Below are 25,280 nucleotides of genomic sequence, written 5' to 3' on the forward strand. Positions count from 1 at the left end.
GAACCGTTTGTAATATCTGGATTTCTGATTTTACATTTGTGTTTCCTCACACTGTCTCATGTAAAATACAGTTTTTCTGTCTGCAGGTTCTGCAGGTTCTGGTGAGTGGAGGATCGTCCTGATTGGGAAGACCGGGTCGGGGAAGAGTTCAGCAGCAAACACCATCTTGGGCAGAGAAGCTTTTAAGTGTGAACTGTCTGCAACTTCTGTGACATCTAAATGCAATAAAGAGAGAGAAGAAGTTGGAGAGAAAAAGCTCGCTGTCATCGACACTCCAGGGCTGTTTGACACCAGTTTAACCCATGAAGCCGTGTGGAAGGAGATAGGTACGTGCATCGGTCTGTCCTCTCCTGGTCCTCATGCCTTCCTGGTGATTGTTCAGCTGGGCAGGTTCACAGAGGAGGAGAGACAAACCGTGAAGATGATTCAAGACACGTTTGGTGAAGATGCAGATAAATACACAATGCTGTTGTTCACTCATGGAGACAGGCTGAAGAAACAAAGCATTGAAGAGTTTGTTTCAAAGAGCAAAGACCTGAAAAACATCATTCAAAAGTGTCATGGCCGTTATCACGTCTTCAACAATGAGACGGAGAACTTGTCTCAAGTCAGGGATCTTCTAGAGAAGATACACAAGATGGTCGAGGACAACGGCGGGACGTACTACACCACAGAGATGTACCAGAAAGCAGAGGAAGAAATAAAGAAGGAGAAAGAACGAATCCTGAAAGAGACTGAGGCTCAGAGGAACAAAGAGCGGGAGGAACTGAAAGCCAAATATGAAGCGAATAAGTTGAAGACTGAAGAAGAAAATAGACTCAGAGATGAGGCTGAAGCAAGAGCTCAGGCTGAAAGGCGAAACACCGTACAACCCCGACGCAAAGGCTGCGTAATCCTCTGAGCAGCTGAAGCTCTCTGGTGTAACAGCAAGAGTGACAGTTTAGATTGAAATCATTGCTGAGCGTAATAAGAGAACAACGTTGATTCCTCTTTGCGTAGTTTGATTTATTGTACTAGTGTTAAGGCTGCTTTAGATCGTCCAGGGGTTTGACACTGTGACAAAATCAACACTCACTCCAATTTTCTCCTGTTATTATTCTTTGTCTCATTCCTGCTTGGTAGGTAATAATGATTTAAGTTTTGGAACTACAGTTCCCACCGTGTAATGTAAACAGGAAGTATAATGTCTCAGGCTCGTTTGAGAGGAGCCAGTCAGAATATTCAGAATCCATCAACGGCATTGGCCTCACAATGCATGCTGGGTAGATTTGTGTCTTGACTTGATTCCAACTGGCTCTGAGCTTATAAACAGAACAGTTTGTTAACAGACTACAGAGAGAAACACCTCTACAGTGGTGACTACTGTGTGTCTTTATTAGTTATTAGTATTATTAGTTACTGTTATTAAGTACAGTGATCATGTGAACACACACTAACTTATCTAAAGTCTCTCCAGCTGTTAAAGTCGACTGACAGCTGATCAGCTGTGATCATCAGCACCGTCATCAGAAACAGACGTCGCTTCACGTGACGCAACTGAGGAAAGGACGTCTCATGTCTCCTAAAACATATTTCCTCGTTTCCTCTCCTCGCATGGTTTTGTTAGATGGGTTGGAAGGTTTGCGAAATTGTGGATTCCTTCTAGACGGACCACCCTGGTTATTTAGGTGTTGGAGGCACCGTATTGCTGCTCAGCAGAACAATGAATAAAAAATACGGAAAAACAAAAATGTAACTAGAGAGGCATAGGGCTCTGTGTCTCTCGTAAGATGGCACCGGCTGCACGGACGTGCGGTTACGACATACACACACACACACACACACACACACACACTCACTCCCACGGGTGGGGCTTGGGGGGCTTTCCAGGTTATCTTTAAGTGGTGAGGTACTTTCCGAGTGACAGATCAGGATGGTATGCTTCATTGATTATGTTTGCATTCTCAACGGCAGAGTGTTTGACTGTCTCTCAGGCATAAATCCACTGACGTCTGCATTAACCCTGGCCGAGCACGGTGGCGCATACATACACACACAAGTTTCATTTTTAACTTTTTGTATTCTACCTTTTAGGCTTCTGTTAAGGTCACCTTCGGCCTTTTTACGAGTTCACCTCGTAGAAGGTAGTGGACCGCGTCCGCACTCCTTGCCCCTTACGGACAAGGAGTCCTTAAGGACCTGGGCGCAAGTTATGCAAAAGAGTACGTATATATGAGAATACTCTGTTATTAGTCTTATGCTGAGCAAAAAACGGTGTATTATGTTTTGTATATTTTATTGTTGATGTATTATCATGTATCCCTGTAACCTGTTGAACCCATACGATGAGGAACACATGTCTGAGTATTCTTATTAACCAGTGAGCACGGTGTGACCTACGTCCTGAGTACCAGTAGAGGTCGTTGTAAATGAATGACTACATTTAAGGGGGGTTACATGCCCACGTCATGCCTCAGGGGGCAGGCACCGAGGGGGGTTGAAACCTTCCCTCGGTGTTTCTAGAGTATAAATATTCCCGGTTTTAGACAATCAGGGTAGAAGTAGGGGTAGCAGTAGTTGGGGCAGTAAGTCCACCAGGTCTTTACCTGTGTGGTTAAAACTTAGATTCTTCAAATCTCAGGACTTTTGGAAACAGCTGGCTCACTGAGTTCAGGGTTTTTAAATTATTTTCGATTTTTCTTTAAATATTTTTGTTGAACAATTTTCTCTGTATTTGAACCAAAATAAATATACTTTGATTGGACGAAATAAACAAGTACAAATTTAACTTTTTTAGACTCTTTTTCCACTTTTCTTCGGGAGACCCAGAGAGAAGGGGTCTCCTCTACGGGGGAGATCTCCCAGCCCCTGTGGTAAGTTGAAGGACTTCCAGCACGGCACACGACTGATGCACCTTTTGCACACACACACACATACAATAACATCCGTTTCTATAGTTAAGAGAGACCCGGGGAAAGTCCCGCTTCAAACCGGTCCCAAATGGCCGTGAGTTTGAGAGAGCTTTATATCTGTTGGGCTCTGAGCAGGGGTAGAACAAACTTAAGACTTTAACTCTGCGTGGACGTATTCATTTGCTTTCACTGCCAACGATGCTGACTTACCTGTATGCTTCCAGAACAAGCACACAGCATGTGCTGAAAAGTGTCACGCTGGAGATGAGCGACAAAGAGTGAAACCGACACAAGTACTTTATAAGCTGATAAGATGTCACATGTTGTGTTCACAGCTTGTTCTCACTGAACCACAAGTGGACAAAGAAATGAATAGATGCAGGTTTAAACATGTGATTCACTGACTGACTGTAGAGGAAACTGAGTGTGAAATGGATGATGATGGTCAATATAATACTGATAATAATACATCATGAATAAGTGAACATAATGAGCTGTCGTCATGGTTCAATCAGAAGAAGCTCCAGTGAATTAAAGGATATGAGCTGATGAATAATAAGTGCTCCATGTGAACATGAATAACAAAGCTCTGTGTGTGAGAGCGATGTAATGTCCATGTCTCCATGCTGCTCTGACCCCCCTCCTCCTTTCAGGGTGGAGCCTGCTGGAGTCCGATGGTCCAGACCAGGTCTGAGGAAGTGTAAGTGTGCTTTGAGTTTGATTCATGAAAACAAAGCATCTTCAAACTGTGACATCACTCATTCACATCTCTGATGTCATCATCAAACAGATGATAGATTAATAACTGCAGCTGTATTGTGTCTTGTTCTCTCCATCAGATTCCTGTGAACTCACACTCGACACAAACACAGTGAACAGAAAGATCAAACTGTCTCACAACAACAGGAAGGTGACATATGTGGAGGAGGAGCAGTCATATCCTGATCATCCAGACAGGTTTGACTACTGTGATCAGCTGCTGTGTAGAACTGGTCTGACTGGTCGCTGTTACTGGGAGGTCGAGTGGAGAGGAGAGGTTGATATATCAGTGAGTTACAGAGGAATCAGAAGGAGAGGAGACAGTGATGACTGTAGGTTTGGAAGGAATGATCAGTCCTGGTGTCTGAGATGCTCTGATGGTGGTTACTCTGTCCATCACAATAAGACAAGAACATCCCTCTCCTTCTCCTCCTCCTCTGGTAGAGTAGCAGTGTATGTGGACTGTCCTGCTGGCTCTCTGTCCTTCTACAGAGTCTCCTCTGACACACTGATCCACCTCCACACTTTCAACACCACATTCACTGAACCTCTTTATCCTGGCTTTGGTCTATTGTCTGGTCCTGGTTCCCCAGTGTCTCTGTGTTCTGTGTAGGAGGGAGAGTCTCCTCCTGCTAGAGGAACCTTCTCTCTGCTGACCAGATAGTTCAGTGTGTACAGGATCACACACAGCTGGTGTGAGTTAGGAGAATGTGGGTGGAGTTTATCCTAAGGGTGGTGTTTGTAGTGTTCTCTCTCCAGCATGGCTAGAGGTTGATGAAACAATACTCTGAACAGAGTGATGTCACTTCAACAAGCTTCCTCTCATTCTTGAAGGTCGTACATCTTATGTGTCCAAACAGAACATCATGTGTTCCTTGTCCCCGGAGAGAACAAGTCTCACTATATCACAACCCTCTCTGATCTCTGGATGAACAGAGATGTGTTATTAGCAATACTATATATGAAGTGAAATAAACACGTCTCCTGATTCTAACCTCAGAGTGTCCATGAGGCTTTTCTTCTTCTTCTACTAACAATAAAAACACAAACTTCATGACACTTTGAATGTGTTGATGTTGTTTAAAGAGCTTTTTCATGATGATATGAAGTTACCTCTCATCTTGTGAGGAAAGAGTCTGAAGAGTTCACATCAGGGAGTACAAAGTATACAATAAATACATCATATTTTTATTGTTTTCATGGTAACGTGATATGTCTCGTTCATATTTACACCATCTCAAGCCCTCAGTCTCTCACACTCAAACACTCACCAGGTGACCTCAGTGAGTCCCTGAGGGTTCAGGGTGACGTTGGGATTGGGCCTCACTCTCTCGGTGCTCCTATCCCAGAACAGATCCAACAGTTTCTTCTTCTCTTTTATCTTAGGTGGATGGATGAGGTCATCGTCTTCTTTGTTTCACTGGAGTCTAAACTTAACGTTTGGTTTCATTTAGAAACGAGATGAAATCGACACAAAGAAGCTTCTTTCAGTCGAGTTCATCTTGAACGTTTCACTGATGGAACAAAATGTTTCACATGTTTTTAATAATCTGTTTCATATAAACATGTTTAATAATGTTTCTCTGAGCCGAAGCTAAGCTACGTCAAAATGCTGAATAAATGTAGATTATTTAAACGTGGAGCAGCAGGATGTGAAGAATCTAAACGTTCATTATTTACACGATTCATCTTTAAAAACATGAAGCTCATATTAATAAACAGCTTCTTTATTAATAACAAAACAATAAATACAAATATGAGAACCTGAAGATCGTTTCCTTCTGATCTCATTCATCAACAGCAGACATCATCATCTTCAGACATCTTTCATTTAGCTCGTTAATCAAACAGCTTTTCAAAACTGTCTCGACCACACTAATAACAATAACCCGGTTTGTGATGAAGTTTCTCAGCTGCAGCTTCTAGAAAAACAGAAGTTAAACTCTCTCTGGTGCACAATATGAAACGTACAAACTCATAAATATTCATCACGTGATTATTAATAAAGTAACATTTAGTGAAACAACACGAGTGTTTGGAGACTTCTCCGGCCACCGATTGGCTGCCATCATACGTCAAACTAACTACGACCCATAAAGAGATCTGGTTCCTCAGACGTAAACGAGTCTGAACCGGTTTAAAGTCTTCTCACGTCAGACCAACAGAAATAAAACAGTTAAATGTGGGCGGAGCTGAAACGATGAGCGTTCATCGAGTCGCTCGTTTATTGATCATAAACTGAACCTTTAAACGCTGAATGAGCGACAAACAAACTCAGAACCACCGAAAAGAACGATCATCAATAAAATCTCATAATCGAGCCAAAAGATAAAACAACTTTCACATCTGACAGACTCGTTTCAAAGTGAGGAACTCTTCATGTGGAGGAAACTGTGACTCAAAGAGGTTCTGCTGCAGAACGGAGGGAACCAGAGGAACCAGTACGAACGAGAGGAACCAGAGGGACCGGCTGGCTGATGAAACCAGGTGTCGGCGGTCCGGATGATAAACAAATGTGTTTATTTAAAAAAATGAATATTCTGATATTATTCTGAGAGACGCTCAGATTTATTGTCTGATATTAAAACAAACAATTTATCATTTTAGTTTGTTCAAAACTCTGTTTGAGATTAAAACGTGAGCAGAGATCACTCGACACGTTTCTTAAATCAACTCATCGTTTAACTTCCTGGAAAGAAGAAGAAAAGAGTCTTTAAGTCTTTGACTTTAGGAACGTTTTAAAGTTTACAGACTCAAATGAATCTTTAACTCTAAAGACTTTGTAGGCGACGCAGCAACAGAACTGAGTCTTTAGTTTGAGGTCCGTTTCGTTTGTGTGAAGTTTAAGAGAAACTCTTGAGACGTGAAGATGAGTCTGAAAACAGAAGACTTCAGGTTCTTCTGAAGGAGAGACGTCAGCGTAAAGTCTTTAAACGTGAGCAGCTTCAGTGCAACCAACGCGTGATGAAAACGTGGTCCAGGTGGTTCAGATCTCCCCTCTGGTCTACTCCACCTTGCTGGTCTTGGCGTCTCCGCGGCGGAGCAGGTAGGTCTGGTAGAAGAAGTTGGAGAAGAGCAGCAGGTAGCTGAGGTACATGAGGGCGGCCCAGAAGATGTTGTGGAGGCGGGAGGGACAGTCTCCGTGCTGCAGCCACCGGTACACCAGCCCGCTCACCGTCAGACCCATCGCCATCTGCCCGATCTGGGCGCTGGTGATCAGCACCGCTAGCGGCCGCGGCACCGGCGGGCCAATCAGTGAAGACCTTTACCGTGTGGTTATTAACGACCATAAACTCCTAAAAAGTGAATCATTTGACCTCGTGTTGGTCTCATGTGGACTCACCGAGCTCCGGAGCTTTGCTCAGCACGAAGGCGTACGCCCAGAAATTAATGACCGGTCCGTTGTAGAAGCTCTGGTCACAGATGGACTGTCTGAAGCCGCCGACGCTCAGGACCTGAAGCATGTAGGAACCAGTCCGGATCGCACCGGTGATACTGAGAGAAGGAGGAGGAGGAGGAGGAGAAGAAGAAGATGTAATCTCAGACCGTTGGTGTTGAGCTGACAGCTGAACAGTGAAGTCGTCACACAGAACAAACATCAGTTATTTGTCAGAGCCACAGAAACACGACTAACTGGTACTTTAACATAAAGTTCTGAGAGTTTGAATAGGAAAGATAACCGGAGACAGGTGTGTTAAAGGTGCGTCGGTACCTGAAGAGAGCGAGGCTCAGCGACCAGAGGATGAGCGGCCGCCGCAGCTTCATTCTGGGTCGAGGCTTCATGTAGTGCTGACCTCCGAACACCAGGGCGGCGTACACGGCGCTGAACACAAACGACTTACTCCTGAGGAGGAAGCAAACGATCAAGGGTTCACGTTAACACACATATATATAAAATACACGTGAAGGACAGTCAGGTACAATTACGTCATTAGAAAACATCAAATACAACTATAACGTTTAATGTTAGCATTAAGTTAAATACGGGCCAATGTTAAACCCAAGCCCTATTTTTAGGCCTCTGCTCAAAAATTGCATACCCATACTAAAAAGACTTTCATTCTGTAACTACAAGGTCTATTTTAATAATTTTGATGGTATAATACAGGTAACACTTGTGAGATGTGTAAATATTTTGTATATGTTACTGGTTAATCGTGAATGAAGATGGAACACAGCTCAAATTGAAAAAGTTTCAGGTTCACCTGAAAAAAAAGCACTTTTATTGAAAATATTCATTTGAAATAATGCAGATCCAAGCCTAAAAATATGACAGTCATAGCACAACGTGTTTACAGTCTCTACAACAAATTTTACTTCGATTGAGTGAAGCAGGCCAGCATAAATGAGGTTTGAGTCAAGCCAAATTCACATTTTTGGAATCAGCTGTTGCGCTGCTCTATTCTAATTTTATATACTATATATATATTCACTCGTTTTATCACTAAGAGTGTTCAATAATCCTAATAAAGCAGTTTGGCATCATTTTGAGCTGTCATATCTCTCCTCCATGAAATATTGTCCTATCTGTCTGTCTCTTTAAGCCTTTGTAAGGCCTGTGATTGGCGGATTTCATCATGAGACACCTTGTTCAGTCTGGAAGAGACTCACGAAAGCAGTAGGTGGGTTATTTAGAAGATTGACAGAGTTTTTACCCACTCAAAATCTCGATCTGCTTGGCACAACCCCCACGAGTAAAACCATTGGTCCAGAAGGGCAATGCTGACCATCTCCACATAGAAGCTCCCAGGCCCTGCATTTCACTTCTCAGAGACACAGGGGCAGACGGACTATATGCTGACGCGGATTTAAATGGATTACCTGCGTTTTTCATCAAGAAAATCAGCAAAAGGTACGTGGCGGTTCAATTTGTTTTCTGGGGAGCGGTGGGTTGTTGGTTGGCTTTGTTTATGTAACTTTTGAACGGTTTGAAGGAGAGGAATTTGGCGACCGTGAATCGACGCGGGGTCCAATTCTAGTGCTCCGTGATGTATCAATCCGCCATGATAGCTGCCAGCTTTGTGATGGGAGATGCAAACGGAGTGCATACGCTGCCGATTTTGTGCGAAAAATACGTGATATTGTGGTAAATCTTCTAGATATATTAGTTTGTGTATAATTGTGTTTTGCAGTGTGTAAAATGGCTAACATGGTTGTTTCGCCCAGAATCTTTGTTCCATAGGTATATGATGTCATACAATATAATTTTATTCGTTTCGCAAAAGTGAAGCGTACACGTGTGTACTCTGTCGCCCCCCCTCTACCGTCCTTTAAAGGGCACTCTCGGTTACAAGAGGTTTTAAATGCAGACCTTAAAACATTGATATTAAAATGATAATAATATATTCAGGTTTCTGATGGACATTTCATTATTTTTCATACATTTCAGAAACCAAACATTAAAATCAATAAAATATTCTGCAAAATGGTCAATAAATCAGATTGTTCTCCATATTTTAACTGCATTTAATCATAAAAATACGATTATTTTCTTCCCTGAAAACATTAGTCTTAAGTCTGTTCATGAACACCGTCACACCCGAGTCGCTTAGCAACCACAAACAAAAGCTACATTTCTCAGCAGGTGTATTCACCTCTGACTCACCTGAGGCTCCGCCTGCTCAGACTGTGACTCACCTGAGGCTGTTACATCTCGTCTCACACTGATTTATGTTCTGAGTTGTTTCAACACATTTTCTTTAGTATAAACACGCGAGCGCCAGCACTACTCCTCCAAGACCCGTTTGAGAACTTTAAGGAGAACCTTCAGACCAAAGAGCTGATATCAGATCAGCCTGACCTCACAACCAGACAGCAGACGAGCGGGAAAGGGAAGCAGTACATGAACCTTCTCCACTAGCTGAACACCAGACAGGTTTGGCTAGCTGGATGACGTCATGCTAATAATGCATTTAGCTTTTTAAAACAACGGGGACAGATCCAGCACGGACAGCTAGGGAGTGAGGGATGAGGAAGTAAGGAAACATGAGAACACCAGGGTAGGGAGTGAGGGATGAGGAAGTAAGGAAACATGAGAACACCAGGGTAGGGAGTGAGGGATGAGGAAGTAAGGAAACATGAGAACACCAGGACACACATGAGAACTCTGTAAGATACATATTAGGCAAAGTGAACATCTTTTCTTCTACATAGTTGTCCTCAGTCTCATCTGCTTAACTTGGTCATGGAGGCATCAACATGTAATAGAGATGTTAAATTAACAGTGAAAACTCATCAGAGCTTAATTTAACATCAGTATTCATAATTACACTTCATGTTTACTTCTCCTGATCTTTACCTCCTATAACAAGGTCCATAGGGCATCTCAATACATACACATGTTATATAAGTGTGTGTTTTATATTATGATATATATATATATATATAACTGAGACTAAAATAAGATGTCCTGACGTGTTTGTCAAAGTGTTATTTCTGCTTTTTTTCATGTTGTACTAAAGGTTAAATATTTAACAGTAAAGTATTAATGCGTGTTTGATACTTCATGTTTAGCATTAAATCATTCTGGGATGTTTGGATGTTCTTAGAACATGTCCCAGCTCCACTGATACCAGAGACACTTCGTCCTAGAGACACAGAGACATTTATAACCGATCACCTGTTTGTCCGCCGGCCCCTCCGATCGCTCCCCGTGGAGCGTGTTTCGGTATCGATAGAACCGGTTCCGGTGAACGCATGTTAAATTGGGAGCGGTGTGGTCTCGTGGGTGTTCTGCTCAAACACAGACGGGACCCGAATCCTCCCGAAACCTCCTCACACGTTGTAAACAGTCCGCACGTGTTCCGACAGAAAGGGAACTTTACGATCGTTTTATTTTAACGGGATTCCGAACTTCGCGTCTCCGGTGAAGAGGCGACACGTGATCGGTTCTACATGCGACTGTTAGAGGGATTCGAACCCTCCGTAGAGAAGCAGGTGAGTGAATATGAGGACATTAAATCTGAGTTCAGAGTTCAGATGAATAGTCTGATATGTTACCAGTGAGCCTGCATCCACTCCATCGCTCCTCTCTCGTCAAACCGCTCGAAGCTGTACTCACTCACACCGCTGTGGTTCAGCTCCACCATGGTTCTTATGATGACTACTCTATATTTAATGTAACGTATGAACTCAAATACTCCGTCTGCGCTTCCTCCGTCTGTCCTCCTGCGGTCTGTCCTCTCACCTGTCTCACCGCGCGACTTAAAGCCTGTTAGCTGGGGGCGGGGCTTCGAGGACACACCTGCTTCTGAGACAAATGACGTGAAACGATAGAGCCGACAAACACATCCGGTGATTATTACCGGTACTAGTACTATATATACTGAGTACATCACTGAAGTATTTACATGTACCTTTATACTTCTCCTCCACTACATCTCAGAGGTACACAGTGTACTTTATACTGTGCTACATCTCAGAGGTACATGTAGTACTTTATACTACATCTCAGAGGTACATGTAGTACTTTATACTGTGCTACATCTCAGAGGTACATTACTTTATACTGTACTACATCTCAGAGGTACATTACTTTATACTGTACTACATCTCAGAGGTACATTACTTTATACTGTACTACATCTCAGAGGTACATGTAGTACTTTATACTGTACTACATCTCAGAGGTACATTACTTTATACTGTACTACATCTCAGAGGTACATGTTGTACTTGTTACTTCATCTCAGAGGTATAAATACACGGTCACAGAGCTGTAAAGTGTATCCGTGTGTTTTTACTTCATCACAGAACAGAAGAAACTGATAAACAGTCAGAAACACGTTGTTCCTGATCTGAGAACAGCGTCACTGAGTGTTTGAAACCTGTTGGACAGAATGAATCTGACAGATAAGTGTTTCATCTGACACGACTAAAGGAAGATAAACAGTGGTATTCAGATCACTGCAGTAAAAGTACAGGAACCAGAAGTACGAATACTCTGTTACAGTGAAAGTATGTCAGTACAATCAGTAGATTAAAGTATTCAAACTGTGACTTTTCTACGATCATATATTATATTTTTAGATTATTATTATTTATGCAGACGTCGTGCATACCCTGCTGTATGGTCTATTCCCTGTGGTCCCTATGGTCTGTCAATCACCGTGTAGCCCCGCCCTAAAGCATCCCCTGCTTTATGGTCTGTTTGACTCTAAATGGACCATAATGTACTAAATGAACATCATGCTGTATTGAAGAAGACTTGAAACTAGAGATTGAGACCATAAACTCATGTTTACAATGTTTACTGAGGTAATAAATCAAGAGAGAAGTAGAGTCATTTTCTCATAGACTTCTATACACCCAGAGGAGTCGCCCCCTGGTGGACACTAGAGAGAATGCAGCTTTAACACATGAAGCTTTGGAGAACTTTAAAGAACCGGAGAAGTTTGTTTTTGTCCTTTCTGGGCTACCGTAGCAACATGGCGGTCGGCTCCATGAAGAGGACCTGATCCTTATGTAGGAATACTGGTGATTATACATTATAATATTATGATATTATAATAATATATTATTATAATATTATGATATTATAATAATATATTATTATAATATTATGATATTATAATAATATATTATTATAATATTATAATATTATAATAATATTTTCCATCTCTGGCCATAGATCTCCTTGGTGAGATAGTTTTGAGGATTTTTGTATCACTCTATCATTCACAATATAAAATATTTTATTTAAATTCAGCTATTAATAATATTGTTTAATCATTAAACTGTTGAGCTTGAAAATGTAAACTTAATACTTTAAATATTTGAACAATTTCTTTGTAAAGTCCAAAATGTATTTTTACAATGGTATCAGTACTTTTACTGCTATTATATATATTGTTTTGTATCTTCAATTAAGAGAAAATAACACATGACCGTACCTGGATTGTTAGAGAGAGTGTAGGGATGTTGTGTGCGTGCTGCTAGCCGGTGGAGAGTCAGTCTATGACCGGGAGCAGACTGTTAAGATGAACATTAACGGTGGTGACTGTTGTTTTGGCGCAGGCTGCAGCCCACAGTAGCCTGCGTACTGTCTGCTAATACAGGACCACAAGTAAGATAACGTCTCGTAGCTTTCCTTACCGAGGGTCGCTACAATATATTAGCTTTTAATTAATTCATTTATTTTTACTTAATTTATTCATGTATTATTTATATATATATTTTTTTTTTTATTGTATTATTTTATGTATTATTTATATTTTCATTATATATTTTTTTTTTCTACAAAATGTGTGAATTTTTTTAAATTTAAATTTAATATTTTTGTATTATTGAAAATACCAAAGAACAAAGATACATTCATCTTAATCCTTCCCCCGCTCCTCTTTATTATTATTATTATTAATAATTTATTTCTCCGGTCTGACGTCTCCTTACGTCGTCATTACGTCACCTCGACGATGCGGAAGTAGAAGTCACCGTGGAGAACGTAAACTAATGTCAGCCAGCCGCCTGAAAACACAGAAGAGAGCTGCCGAAGAAGAGGAAGAAGAAGAAGAAGAAGAAGAGAGAGAGAGAGAGAAGAAGTGAACCTCCGGCTGCACTTCCTCCGCTGCCGGCATGTAGCGTTACTCAGCTAACCGTTCACGGTAGGTGCGAAACTCCTTTGAAAAAATACTACATTTTAAACTTCTTTTGATATTAACTAGATTATATCAATGCTTCAATATAAGTACACATGTCTGCGGACCGAGCAGCGTCTTCTCGTCATATCGGCGTGAATATTATTCCATAAAACCGAAGTGTATCTCAGTAAAAAGTCCACTTCTCCCCCTGAGCCTGTCTCCAGAGGACGGTCCACCCCGCCGAGCGGCGCGAGGAAGCAGCGAGAGTCTCTTTCTAAAGTCGATATTTAAGCGAAGTCTGTGTTCGTTGGTCGATTATATCAAAGCCGAACTGTGACGTATGGCCCTGTGGTTTATTAAAGACGTTGAGTCACAGATTAAATATCGTTTAATGTGGAGAATAACCAGGAGAAGCATTAAAATCACGCATTTCTGAACGGAGTCCCGGGCTTTCTGTTCCCGGAGCAGCGGCTGCCAGGAGCTCGTATGAAGCAGCAGACACGGGTCTTTATGTCCCACACACCGGTCCACTCACTCTCTGACAAAGTGCTCATGAGCAAGCTTTATGTTTCTGTTTAACGGTTCAGACTGCATGAAGCGGTGTGAAGTGAACCGAGTCCCCAGAGAGGATCAGAGAGGAGAGAGGAGGACTAACAGGACTCATCGCTGCTCATTGTTGGGCTTAGATTAGAAATGGAACATTTAGATTAACAGGCTGTATTTGAGCCTTCATGTTATTTATGAAGTCTATTGTGTCAGAACCAAGAAAAGCTGCAAGAAGCAACTTATTACGGTATTAAAGGGTCTGTTGATCATTTCATTCACTCAATATTTAACCACATGGTCTTTAAAAATCACAAATAATATCAGTTTAGCCTGACGTCCTCACACATCTGTTTGTGTTTTAATGAATTCATTAGAATTAAATCTTTGAGGAGAAACAAACTGTCAGGGTCGGATCTCTTCTTTGTGACGTGTTGGAGACAAATCAATGAGCTGAAGCTAGTAAACAACGGTTAGTTGAAAGTTAAACTAGTTGTTTGAAACCTGATTTGAACGATTCTATGAAAGTGTTTTATGTTGTTTACATGTCGTAGAATTAATAACTAAATAATCAACGCTGAGTGAGCGTCATCGTCTTCTTAAAAACATGAAATCATTTTAGTGTTTATGTCTCATTAGCGTTTGTGTTCTTCAGAGTATGAAATGAAGCAGAAACACTGAGTTGTTAAAGGTTCCGTGTTGTTCTGTCATCAGATTAAATCACGTTGGTCCGTCTCTCAACTCTGTGTGACTTCCTGTTTCTCTCAGCTCCGCTCTCATTGGTTCCTACTGAAGAGTTTTCATTAGTTTTTATCAAACAATCGGGAGGAAACAAACACCTTGTTGGGGACTATTTTCAGCGGCGGATTGATCCACATTTGGTGCTCGAGTGAGAATTAGATTGAGTCAAAATATCCTCCAGTGATGAGGCTCATTGATGTGCTTTTATCAAATATTTTATCACTCATTTTTACATGTCTTCTGCATGTTTTCAGACACTTTATTAATATTTTTTGCTAATTTTCTTTTGTCAATCTTTCAAAGAATGTCCAGATATTTTCACCACTTTCTTTTTTTCTTGCATATTGTATTTGAGTATATAAGTTATTAAACATACAAATATTAGTAGAATATGTGAAAAGCTGAGCTCTGTGACACAAACAGAGAAGAGACAATTATTACATATTTAATTTATCAAAATAAAAAGTGGATTTTAGGAAAATGACCCAAACTGTGGAGCAGTGAATGTATTAAAACAGACGGAACGAGATCTGGCAAAAGCCCAAATTAAGATTTACTGTTTAAGATTATAAAAGTAATAAAAAGTAAGAGATGACGTTGTTCACAGTAAACACTGTGAACACATATTTAAACATTAAGTTCAGGTTCTAGATTTACATTTGAAGCTTTAATAAAACCCTTTTTGAATAAATTAAATGAATATATTTCTAAACAGGAGAGAAATCAATACTTTTATTTATTTATGATCTGATACTCACTGCTTAACTGACAATGATTTATATTTTTTACATTTATTTATATTATTAATTTGTATTTATATTTATTTATTTATTTAGACATTCTGTAAATAAAACTCTTCAATCGTTCATTCAGTAGTTTGTTGACTTATTGACTGATGATGATGATGATAATAATAACTAGAAAATGCATTTCCTGCTGAAAATGTGTTGGAATGCTGAAAGCTGAAATTAATTGTAAAAAAATTGCTGAAAAATAAGAAATGGGAGACTACCCGTCTGGAAAATGTTGAAGCCCAAAAGCATTTAAACTGCACTGCTGAAAACCCTTCTAGTTGAAATGTCTCACTATGGTGTCTGTAGCTGAAAGTATGAGGAAGAAGAAGGCTTTGAAAGTTGAAGAAGTTTAACAGGATTTGAAGATTTTCTCCATAGAGATCCTTAGCTTCAAAAAGTTTAAAGATTACAAATATGAAAAGTCAAAGCACCCGTCTCCTGAAAAAGCTGAACATTTTGAAAGGGAAAAGTCCTCTCAAAATCTCATAGACCTGAATGACTGTATGAGAGAGAGAGAGTGTGATAGAGACATAGACAGAAAGATAGAGAGAGAAGAGAGTGAGAAAGACAGTTATATGGACTGAGTGAGTGAGTGAGACAGGAGGTCTAACGATCTTCCATGAATATCTCCAACTCATGTGTGTCTGTGTGTTGAGAGAGACAGAGAGCCTGCCTGCGTGCGTGTAACTGGTTGCCATGGTGAGGACGCACCTGTTGGAGAGTCTGTGAGTCTGTGTGTTTATCAACATCACTAATGACCTTAATCAGAAACACCTGTGTCCTTGCAGCCTTTTCATGGAGATTAAACAGGGAAACACCTCTCAAACAAATCCTCAAAACTCCCATAACCGTAGCTCCTATTGCTCCGATATTAATAAATGAGAGGAAGGATGAGTTGAAGAACAGATCCTGTAAAAATTGTGTCTGTAGTGTAAAAAATGTGGCTGAACTGGCGATTTAGAAATGGGGTACCGTGTTCTGTGGAAGATGTTTTTGAAGCAAAATTTAACATTGGTCTCTATGGAGCAGAAAGTTGGTTTTCCTCTCAATTACAGGCTTCTGTGTCAAATGTGTAAATCTGTGGGATTCCACAGTCATTTGTCTACGACAAGGACAAGATTAGCTACTTCTACATCCAGAAATGATGCATGAAGAGTGAAGATTGTGGACACAGTGGCAAAAGACAAATGTTTATTTCACAAGAATCTCAAGCTGCTCTTCACTCTAGCGGTGACATCACGCACTCTAAGCTGCGCAATACACACCCATTATAAAAGCAGAAAAGGACTGAAAAATCCTAAAAGTTAAATTGCTGCAGTTCAAAAAGTATAAAAGATATCAAAAAGATGAATAATGTGGCAATAGATCAGGATTTTCTCAACATTTTAAAGTTGAAATGGTGTCTGTAGCTGAAAGTATGAGGAAGTAGAAGGATTTGAAAGTTGAAGAGGATTTGAACATTTTCTCCATAGAAACCCATTCAAAGAAAAGTTGCAAAAAGCTTAATAATGCTTAACAGCATTCCAACAATAAGAGCAGAAGAAGAACTACAATGACATCATCTGATCTTCTCTCCTCTCAGATAGTCGGCCTGCGTTACTCCGCCTCCTGTAACCGAGGTAACACACACACACACCTGTAGCACACACACACACACACACACTGACAAACACACACTTACAGTAAATGATATGTAGATCATATGTGTTAAAGACGTGTAAAAGTTCACATAACATCTGCTTATTAAGACAAAACGTCGTTAGAAGTCAAACGTCTCCGTTAGCTTTGAACGTTAGCGTTAGCTTCTCAGTCTTCCATTGAAAGAGATGAAGAGAGAGGATTCACTGTTCAATACAACACTTTCTGGGGCTTGTAGTCTTTATGATACTACGTTTGTAGTCTTTCTAATTATGTATTTACGTATTATTTCTGTTTTATTCAACAAAATGTGACTTTCTTGTCAAACATCATGTGTGTAATTCATGACACAACAAAGTTATTCTACCACACAGAAGGGGCGGGACTTCACCTCCTCCAATCAGTGAGGGCGTTCTCTTCATTTACACAAAACTAGTGCTGGGCAACGATTAAAATATTTAATCGCGATTAATCGCAAAAAATCCATGCGATTAATCTCATTGTTATGGCAAAGTTCAATAATGAATTATAAAGTAGTGTATTGCGCACTTTTATTTTAAAGTGCTGCTCTATGAACTAAAGGTGAATAACATTGTGTGTAAACACTTTAAACACATCAGGTTGTTGTTAGCAGCAGTGTTCTCTTCACACAGCAGCAGTTCTATCTCTTCACTATCTGTGCTCAGTGTGTGACTGTGTGTGAAACGTTCCACTGCTGTGCAACAGGAACAACATGTTTCACACCTTTCATCTACATGTGTGTGTTGTGTCTTCATGACAGTCAGAGCATGTGATGCAGCTCTACTCTTCATCACTATGATGCTGTAACTCAGAGGTGATGATGGTGACCCAGCTCTACTCTTCATCACTATGACGCTGTAACTCAGAGGTGATGAAGGTGACCCAGCTCTACTCTTCATCACTATGATGCTGTAACTCAGAGGTGATGAAGGTGACCCAGCTCTACTCTTCATCACTATGATGCTGTAACTCAGAGGTGATGAAGGTGACCCAGTGATGTCCAGTAGTCTCCAGTGAGAGCAGCAGCTGCTGCACGTTGTAACGCCGTCGCTTTAGTCGTCCTCTCCTTTATTACAACTCGTGTGTTCTTCTGGTGACGGTGCGTCTTGAGGCTCATACGTGACGTGATTCATTGCGATCCTAAAGCTGCGTTCACACCAAACGCGACGCGAACGCACCTTGAGAACGTTCCTCAGACCGACATCTTCCACAACACTAACCTGCAGTTTGTCTCCACTTCTCTGTAGCATTTGTTAGCTTGTGTTGCTTTAGTTTATCTCTACTTCTCCCACACGCTGCATCAACATAGTCTGAAGACTTCCTCCACCGCTGCCAGTGAGCAACGCACTTTACAAATAAAGTGACAGACTGTCTCACCCAGCCGAGGAAACTCTGTAAACGGAGCAGGCAGGTCCACATGGTCCCCTGCTGGCCGACCGTCTGCCAAACAGCCCTGAGCTGGGCTTCAACGGGTCTTCATCTCCAACCCTCATCCTGTACTTGAACCAGCGGCGCTTTTCTCTCTGAAGTGCCGCGGAGTTAGCCTGCTAGCTAAACTGAGACAGCTAAGCTAAGCTAAGGAAGTGCACACTCGCAGTCACCGAAGCATAAAATAGTCGTAGCGGTCCGTAGTCGGTGCATAAGAAACACCGCTGCCACCAATGTGACCGAGCGTCCTGGGTTCTGTATGAGGGGCATTTATAAGACGGTAATAAGCGGAGTCGGGAGACCAGACTTCTCGTTCAGCCCACGGCTTCTCTGTTTATTTCTAAACCCCCCCCCCCCCCCCCCGACCAGAAGCGGAAGTCGCCTTTTCTCTACGGCAGTCGGTAGTCCTGATCCTCTATATGAACCAGTCTCAGTGTAGTCCTGATCCTCTATATGAACCAGTCTCAGTGTAGTCCTGATCCTCTATATGAACCAGTCTCAGTGTAGTCCTGATCCTCTATATGAACCAGTCTCAGTGTAGTCCTGCTACTAGACTGTCCTGCTGTTATTACAGACACTGAACTAACCACAGACACTAGACTGTCCTGCTGTTATTACAGACACTGAACTAACCACAGACACTAGACTGTCCTGCTGTTATTACAGACACTGGACTAACCACAGACACTAGACTGTCCTGCTGTTATTACAGACACTGGACTAACCACAGACACTAGACTGTCCTGCTGTTATTACAGACACTGGACTAACCACAGACACTAGACTGTCCTACTGTTATTACAGACACTGAACTAACCACAGACACTAGACTGTCCTGCTGTTATTACAGACACTGAACTAACCACAGACACTAGACTGTCCTGCTGTTATTACAGACACTGAACTAACCACAGACACTAGACTGTCCTGCTGTTATTACAGACACTGAACTAACCACAGACACTAGACTGTCCTGCTGTTATTACAGACACCTGAACTAACCACAGACACTAGACTGTCCTGCTGTTATTACAGACACCTGAACTAACCACAGACCCTAGACTGTCCTGCTGTTATTACAGACACCTGAACTAACCACATACACTGGACTGTCCTGCTGTTATTACAGACACTGAACTCACCACAGACACTGGACTGTCCTGCTGTTATTACAGACACTGAACTCACCACAGACACACATGTGTGACCTACAGCTGTACTGTAGTGCATGCTGACATCACTCTCGGGGGTGTGGCCAACAGAGCAATGTGCAGTCTGTGTTTCTACTGTAATACTTCATATGGTCCTTTAAAGCAGCTCCTGCTGACACCAGGTCAGCTGTCAGCCCCCCCCCCCCCCCCCAATAATAAGCCGTGCCATCTGTCAGAGCTGCTCGTCATTGGCTGACAGAAGAAAGGTCTGCAGCCAGCGGAGGATGTGATTGGCTGGCAGGCCGCCCAGAAGAAGGGGCGGGTACGTCAGCTGATTGATGGAGATCGGAAGTGGAGGATGAAGAAGAGGAGGAAGAGGAGGAGTCAGAGGAGTCGAGTCTGTAAATCCACGATGAGCCGGCTCTGCTGCAGACAACAAGTGTTCAGAGAGAGGGAGAGGAGAAACCAGGTTACTCTGTAACGGAGAGAGAGAGTGAGGCGGAAAGAGGAGGTTACCACAGCAACTCGGGGGACGTCGCTGCAGCAGCCGAGAGGACACACAGGTAAGGTTACTGTGTGTGTGCGTGTGTGTGCGTGTGCGTGTGCGTGTGTGTCGGTACATGTGTCTGCATACGTTTGTTTTTATAAATGTGTTGGTGGATTGAGCAGGGCATTCTGGGAGGGGGGAGGAGAAGGAGGCGGGGGGAGGAATCCTATTAGCAGAGTCCAGGAAAAGTAAGTGTGTGCTTATCAGTCTCTCACACACACACACACACCTGCAGACTGACAGGATTTCGTCATGTCTTCGTACATGTGAGGATGTAATATTGTAATATTTTAGTTGCGTGGCTGTGAACTTTAAACTGAGTTCACAGTTCAACGTCTTTACGGCTTCACACCGTAAAAATGACCAACGATGAGTTGATTTATTACTAAACTAGTTTGATTATTGATCTGATGTTTAAGTTCATTTATCGATCACGAACTTCTGAAACAAGTTCTTTGTTTTTTAGTTTTTATTTATTTGCATATAAACCTAAAATACATGAAAGAGGTAAAGAAACAGACAACGTACTCACTCAGCAATAAGATATTTAATCACCTCACATGGTCTCTACTGTGATTAAAACGAACCTCTCAATGATCAATAACAACAATAACTTCATGTAGAGATGTTGTCATGTCTGTAATGTGTCGGTCAGTTCATGTGTCGCTGCGCTTTGTTTACTATTTGAAAAACCAAAACACTCGATATCTCATCCAACAATGTACACGACATATAAAATATAACAATGTCTAAAATCAAAATGTATCAATTAAGAAGAAAACCAAAACGCAACATGCAGAAGAAAATAAATAAGATAAAGAATAGAACAACCTATAATGGCACGTGCCTACAATAGACTAAATATAGAATTATAATGTAAACATGGCCTCCCTTCCTCCTTGCATACCTGGAAGCTTTAAGTTTGACATGGAAGAAGAACTCGTGCTTGTGAACTCTGGTTCTGCGTTACGTGCATCCATCTACGTAAAGTGTACTGCGTGAACCTACTGTGACAGTTTGCCTCCCTATAAGACGTACTGTATGTGTGGACGTCCTGGTGTCCCAGTGGACATTCTGTCAGCTGCTGATCAGCGAGTGGAGACGACGCTCATTGTCATTTAGATTGAAATCAAACCTGAGGTTGTTTACAGCAGCTGGTGTTGCGTTTCTGTCTGTCTGAACTCTGTTCACTGTTAAACGTGTGAACCAGTGGATGGAGATTAATCAAGAGCACAGTTTTCAGCCGTAATAAGAAATCTTATTCATGTAGCAATTCACAAGCAATAAAGCAAGATAAGAGAGCCACGGTGCAACAGATATTTAATGATTTACCAACGTTTCTACATGACAGTCTTCTACCCTCAAGACGACTGTCATGTCGAAGCGTTGGTAAATTATTAAATATCTTTGACCCCCCCCCCCCCCCCATCTAGACACCAAGGAGTCATAAAACACACAAGTCGTCGTATGAGACAAGTCGTGCAATCTTCTCAAAAACTACATTAAAGTCACCAAGCTGTTTGACGCATATGTTAAACCTGCATTCTCTCTAGTGACCACCAGGGGGCGACTCCTCTGGTTGTATAGAAGTCTATGAGAAAATGACTCTACTTCTCTCTTGATTTATTACCTCAGTAAACATTGTAAACATGAGTTTATGGTCTCAATCTCTAGTTTCAAGTCTTCTTCAGTACAGCATGATGTATCTGTCTTTGGTTTCTGATTGTAGCAGTGAACCAGTTTGTCTGAGAACACTAGTTGACCTTTATAGAAGATTCACAGAAGACTGTTTAAGGGTCAATCTTGAGCAACATCCACAACGTTAATAGTAGGGTCAAAATAAAACTTTTGGTTAAACTTTAGAACATAAGGGTGCCGCCGTGGCTCATTGGGTAGAGAGGGTCGTCCGGCAACCGCAAGGTCAGCGGTTTGATCCTCGCCTGCTACGAGTCCTGTGCCGAAGTGACCACAGCAGATGCAAAGCCGTGCATCAAAGCACACAACACTAACCTATGTGTTTGAATGTACTTTGTAAATTGTCTTGCTTCTATCTTTCGCCATCTGCTTTTTTTTTTTTTTCTTTTTTTTCTTGATGAAATGGGAAATGCAGTGTGTCATGAAAGAGTGTTGTGAGATCTTGAAGAACGTTAAGTTTAGAGATCATCTGTCAAGTTGTTTATGAATGTCTGTAGATTTTTTTTTTTTTTTTTTTTTTTGGGGGGGATGTTAACTTTATCTCTGTCTCTGCTTCCTGTTGCAGGTTGAAGTGACGATGAGCAGATGGAGGACAGACCTGGTGGTCCAGTTCCACCTCTGACCTTCATCAAACAGTTTTGGACTTTACTGGGTACCAGGAAGCCGAGGGACCCTTCGCACAAATAGCGACGGTCCAAGGAAAAAAGGAAGTTCAGTGCAGTTAGGTGTCTAAGGTGCCACCATGTCCCAGGCAGGTAAAGTCCTCCACCTGTACGTTGAAGTGAGGTCTGTTGCCGAGGAGGAAAATGAAGTGCCTGGAGGAAGAGATGATGGGACTGCTCACCTGATGCTTCAGTGCCCAGACGTCCTCCCTCAATCTCAGAGAAGCTCCAGCCCCAACCGCCGTCAGGATCTTTCCCCAGTCTCTCATCACCAAACTGGGGTTGGAAGCCACTGCTTATCCCCCTCAAAGTCATCCTCCAGGCACTCTGTCAGCTTCCAACTCCAAAACCCTGATGCCACAGGGTGTCCCACCCAGTTCCACCGGCAGGATTTGTCGCATGACGGTATCAATCAATTGCTCCAGGTCCTTGCACCTGGAACAACTGGTCTAGGCCAGCATGGCTCATTGGGACGCACCTGTTCCTCTGACATGGATCCCTACCGGGCAAAGATGCTTATCTCCCCATCTTCTACATCTTCTGGGACAGTGACCATACCCTCCACACCTACCAACAGCCGCAGGTCCTACGAAGTCCCAGGGGTTGTGGGTGAGGAAGGGAAGACATCTGTGGTGACCTTTGGCTACATAGAGAAAGCTAACGTTCACAGCATGGGGGGCCGCTGTACCTCTGTGTGCCAAAGTGAGTTGAGCAATCCTCCAAACAGAATGGAGGGGCAGCGGCTCCGAAAGAGGTTGAGTGACCCAGTGTGGTGCAATGGGCAGCCAGGGCAAGGGGACCCTTACCACAATCACCCTTACACCTCCAGGAGTCCGACCCTACAAGGCTCGCCTTACCTGCAGAGGGCGAGCCCAGACCCAGTTGCCAGAGATGCCACCTACAGGGCCTTGGAGGAATTTGGATCCCCAGAACTTAGGCGCAGATTTGCTGGGCACAACCCAGAGAATTACAGTCCAACCTTGCCACGGCACTACCAGTCCCCCCGCTGCCGGTCCTGGGGGGGGTCACCTGTCCTGCCCCGCAGCACCCTTACCCTGCCATCGAAGGCCCAGTTGGACAGGGGAGTCTGCCGTAGTTCAGTGAATGGACTACCCAGAAGTCCTGCCTCCGACCACCTGTGTTCTCACAGTGGGTACTGCTCCCACTCAGTAGCTCAAACCTCACCTCTTGGCTCTCGTGGCCCTCCCCAGAGCCAGCAGAGGCCATGGGTGGGGGAAGAGAGCCCCAGGTTGTCCAGCAAATTTCACCCACCGTTACCCGCGGGGAGACCCACAGACATCCAGCATGAGATCCCAACTAGCATATTCCACACCAGCAACCATTCCAGGACTGGCTATCAAGCTAGTGGGAACCCCAAACACAGTGTTGGTAGTAGCTATTGTACCAACACCAATGCTAATCATAATGCTACACACAGTACACACTACAGCACTAGTGATAACGTATCCATCAAGACTCACTACAAACCGTCACGCTGCAGTAGCAGAGCCAGTGACGCAGTCAGCCCAAGCAATGGCAGGAGAAGCATCTCCCCATCCTTCAATTCTGAAGTGGCTTGTAAGTTAGCGGTGGAAGCTACCAAGCTGTCCAATATTTTAGCTGAGAGGCGGACTCCCTCTCCAACATATTCTCAAGCTGAGTCACTGAGGTCAGAGAGTCCCAAGATGTCATTCCTGAGAGAATCCCAACCGTATGCCACTCTTCATGAGCAAAGTTCCCCTGAGACTCTGCGGGCCGACAACCAGCACCTCAGATGGAAGACAGACAAAGCAACGCCTCAAACCAGACCAGGACGCGTCTCACCGCTCTTATCCCAGAAAGGCCCGTCTTCGCCAGCATCTCCAGCCTTGCCGGCTAGGTTGCACTGTGCAGCCACCTCTCAATCACCAGTCTTGGACCCACGGTATCAACGTGGTTCATCGCCCTCTAAGGACGTGTCTGCCCTGCACCGCTACCAGCTGCCACAGTACACTGGAGACCACAAACTGCCCGGCATGGAGCGGAAGCAGTATGATCACCTCTTTGACAGATCTCTGAAGGAAAGCCCTGAACTCTCTAGGAGACTTCTCTCAGAAGCGTTCCCCGTGAGCTGGTCGGACGCTGGATCGGTCCAGGATGGGGACGAACTCTGTGAAGGCGACTGCAGACAGTCGGACTCTAGAGTGTACATTCCAAGCAAAGGGGAGCATCGCAGGAAGGTCGGAAGAGACGAAGGAATGAAGGCATCGGTGCAGGAGTGTCAAGCGCCAGTTACAAGTGTGTCCAAGGACGAGAGGGAGGAGGTTCAGGATCACAGCGGGGCTGCTGGGACGGCCTCTCAAAGCTCCAGTGGGGTTACGGGCAGCATGGGAGACTCCCAGATGGACAGAAACGACAGTCTGTCCCCCGAAACCTCGAGCCAGTCCAGCCATGACACGGCAGACACCGGCTCAGGGATACAGGTCGGCTGGGTGGGGGGGGGGGGGGGATGGTTGTTGTGTGAGGAGGTAATCATGTAGATTATGTGGATGTTTTGGATCTGTGAGGAGGTTGAGGTTGTCTGTTGCTGAGTCTTCCCATCACATTGTGACTTATTGACACAATTACCTTAATAACAATAAATATATAATATAGTTCTTCCCCACCAGTGAGTTACTTTCTGTTCTCAGTGTGTTTCCTTATGGAGGGATTCCATCATCAGCCTCATCATTACAACAAACTGAGTATCTTCTTAGCATTTAACATCTCCCATGAGGCTTGGGCCATTCTGGGTCTTAGACTAATGGGATATATTGTTTAATGATAACAAAAGTTTGTTTCTTTTCAGTTTTA

The 25,280-nt window shown here is 42.9% G+C and overlaps 3 protein-coding genes and 1 pseudogene across 6 annotated transcripts in view; 3 read left to right on the forward strand and 1 right to left on the reverse strand.

Annotated features, from left to right (window-relative positions):
- Positions 1 to 2,767, forward strand: part of LOC142941535 (GTPase IMAP family member 9-like) — a 26,559-nt gene extending 23,792 nt beyond the window's left edge. For all 3 annotated transcript variants that reach the window (XM_076083486.1, XM_076083484.1, XM_076083485.1), the window contains one exon: positions 87 to 2,767. In XM_076083486.1, coding sequence (XP_075939601.1) covers positions 87 to 901 — 815 coding nt within the window. In that variant the 3' untranslated portion in view covers positions 902 to 2,767. The remainder of the gene's footprint in view (positions 1 to 86) is intronic.
- LOC142941520 (stonustoxin subunit beta-like) lies at positions 2,294 to 5,419 on the forward strand. Its single transcript, XM_076083457.1, has 4 exons — positions 2,294 to 2,343; positions 2,757 to 2,852; positions 3,545 to 3,591; positions 3,731 to 5,419. Exons 1-4 carry the CDS (start codon positions 2,294 to 2,296, stop codon positions 4,261 to 4,263), a joined length of 726 nt encoding a protein of 241 aa, XP_075939572.1. The 3' UTR covers positions 4,264 to 5,419.
- On the reverse strand, positions 5,362 to 10,889 carry LOC142941537 (very long chain fatty acid elongase 6-like; annotated as a pseudogene).
- A 6,003-nt stretch (positions 10,890 to 16,892) lies between these two features.
- The window catches only part of LOC142941529 (PH and SEC7 domain-containing protein 1-like), a 46,965-nt gene continuing 38,577 nt past the window's right edge, over positions 16,893 to 25,280 (forward strand). Inside the window, exons 1-2 of one of the 2 annotated variants that reach the window (XM_076083471.1) lie at positions 19,344 to 20,107; positions 22,352 to 24,910. In XM_076083471.1, the coding sequence (XP_075939586.1) occupies positions 22,529 to 24,910 (2,382 nt within the window). In that variant the 5' untranslated portion in view covers positions 19,344 to 20,107; positions 22,352 to 22,528. Of the gene's footprint in view, positions 16,926 to 19,343; positions 20,108 to 22,351; positions 24,911 to 25,280 lie in introns of those variants that run through there. The other variant, XM_076083472.1, reaches the window with a different exon arrangement.

The sequence above is a fragment of the Anarhichas minor genome, unplaced genomic scaffold (assembly GCF_050575085.1).
Source record: "Anarhichas minor isolate MPS153535 unplaced genomic scaffold, ASM5057508v1 ptg000133l, whole genome shotgun sequence".
NCBI lineage: Eukaryota > Metazoa > Chordata > Actinopteri > Perciformes > Anarhichadidae > Anarhichas > Anarhichas minor.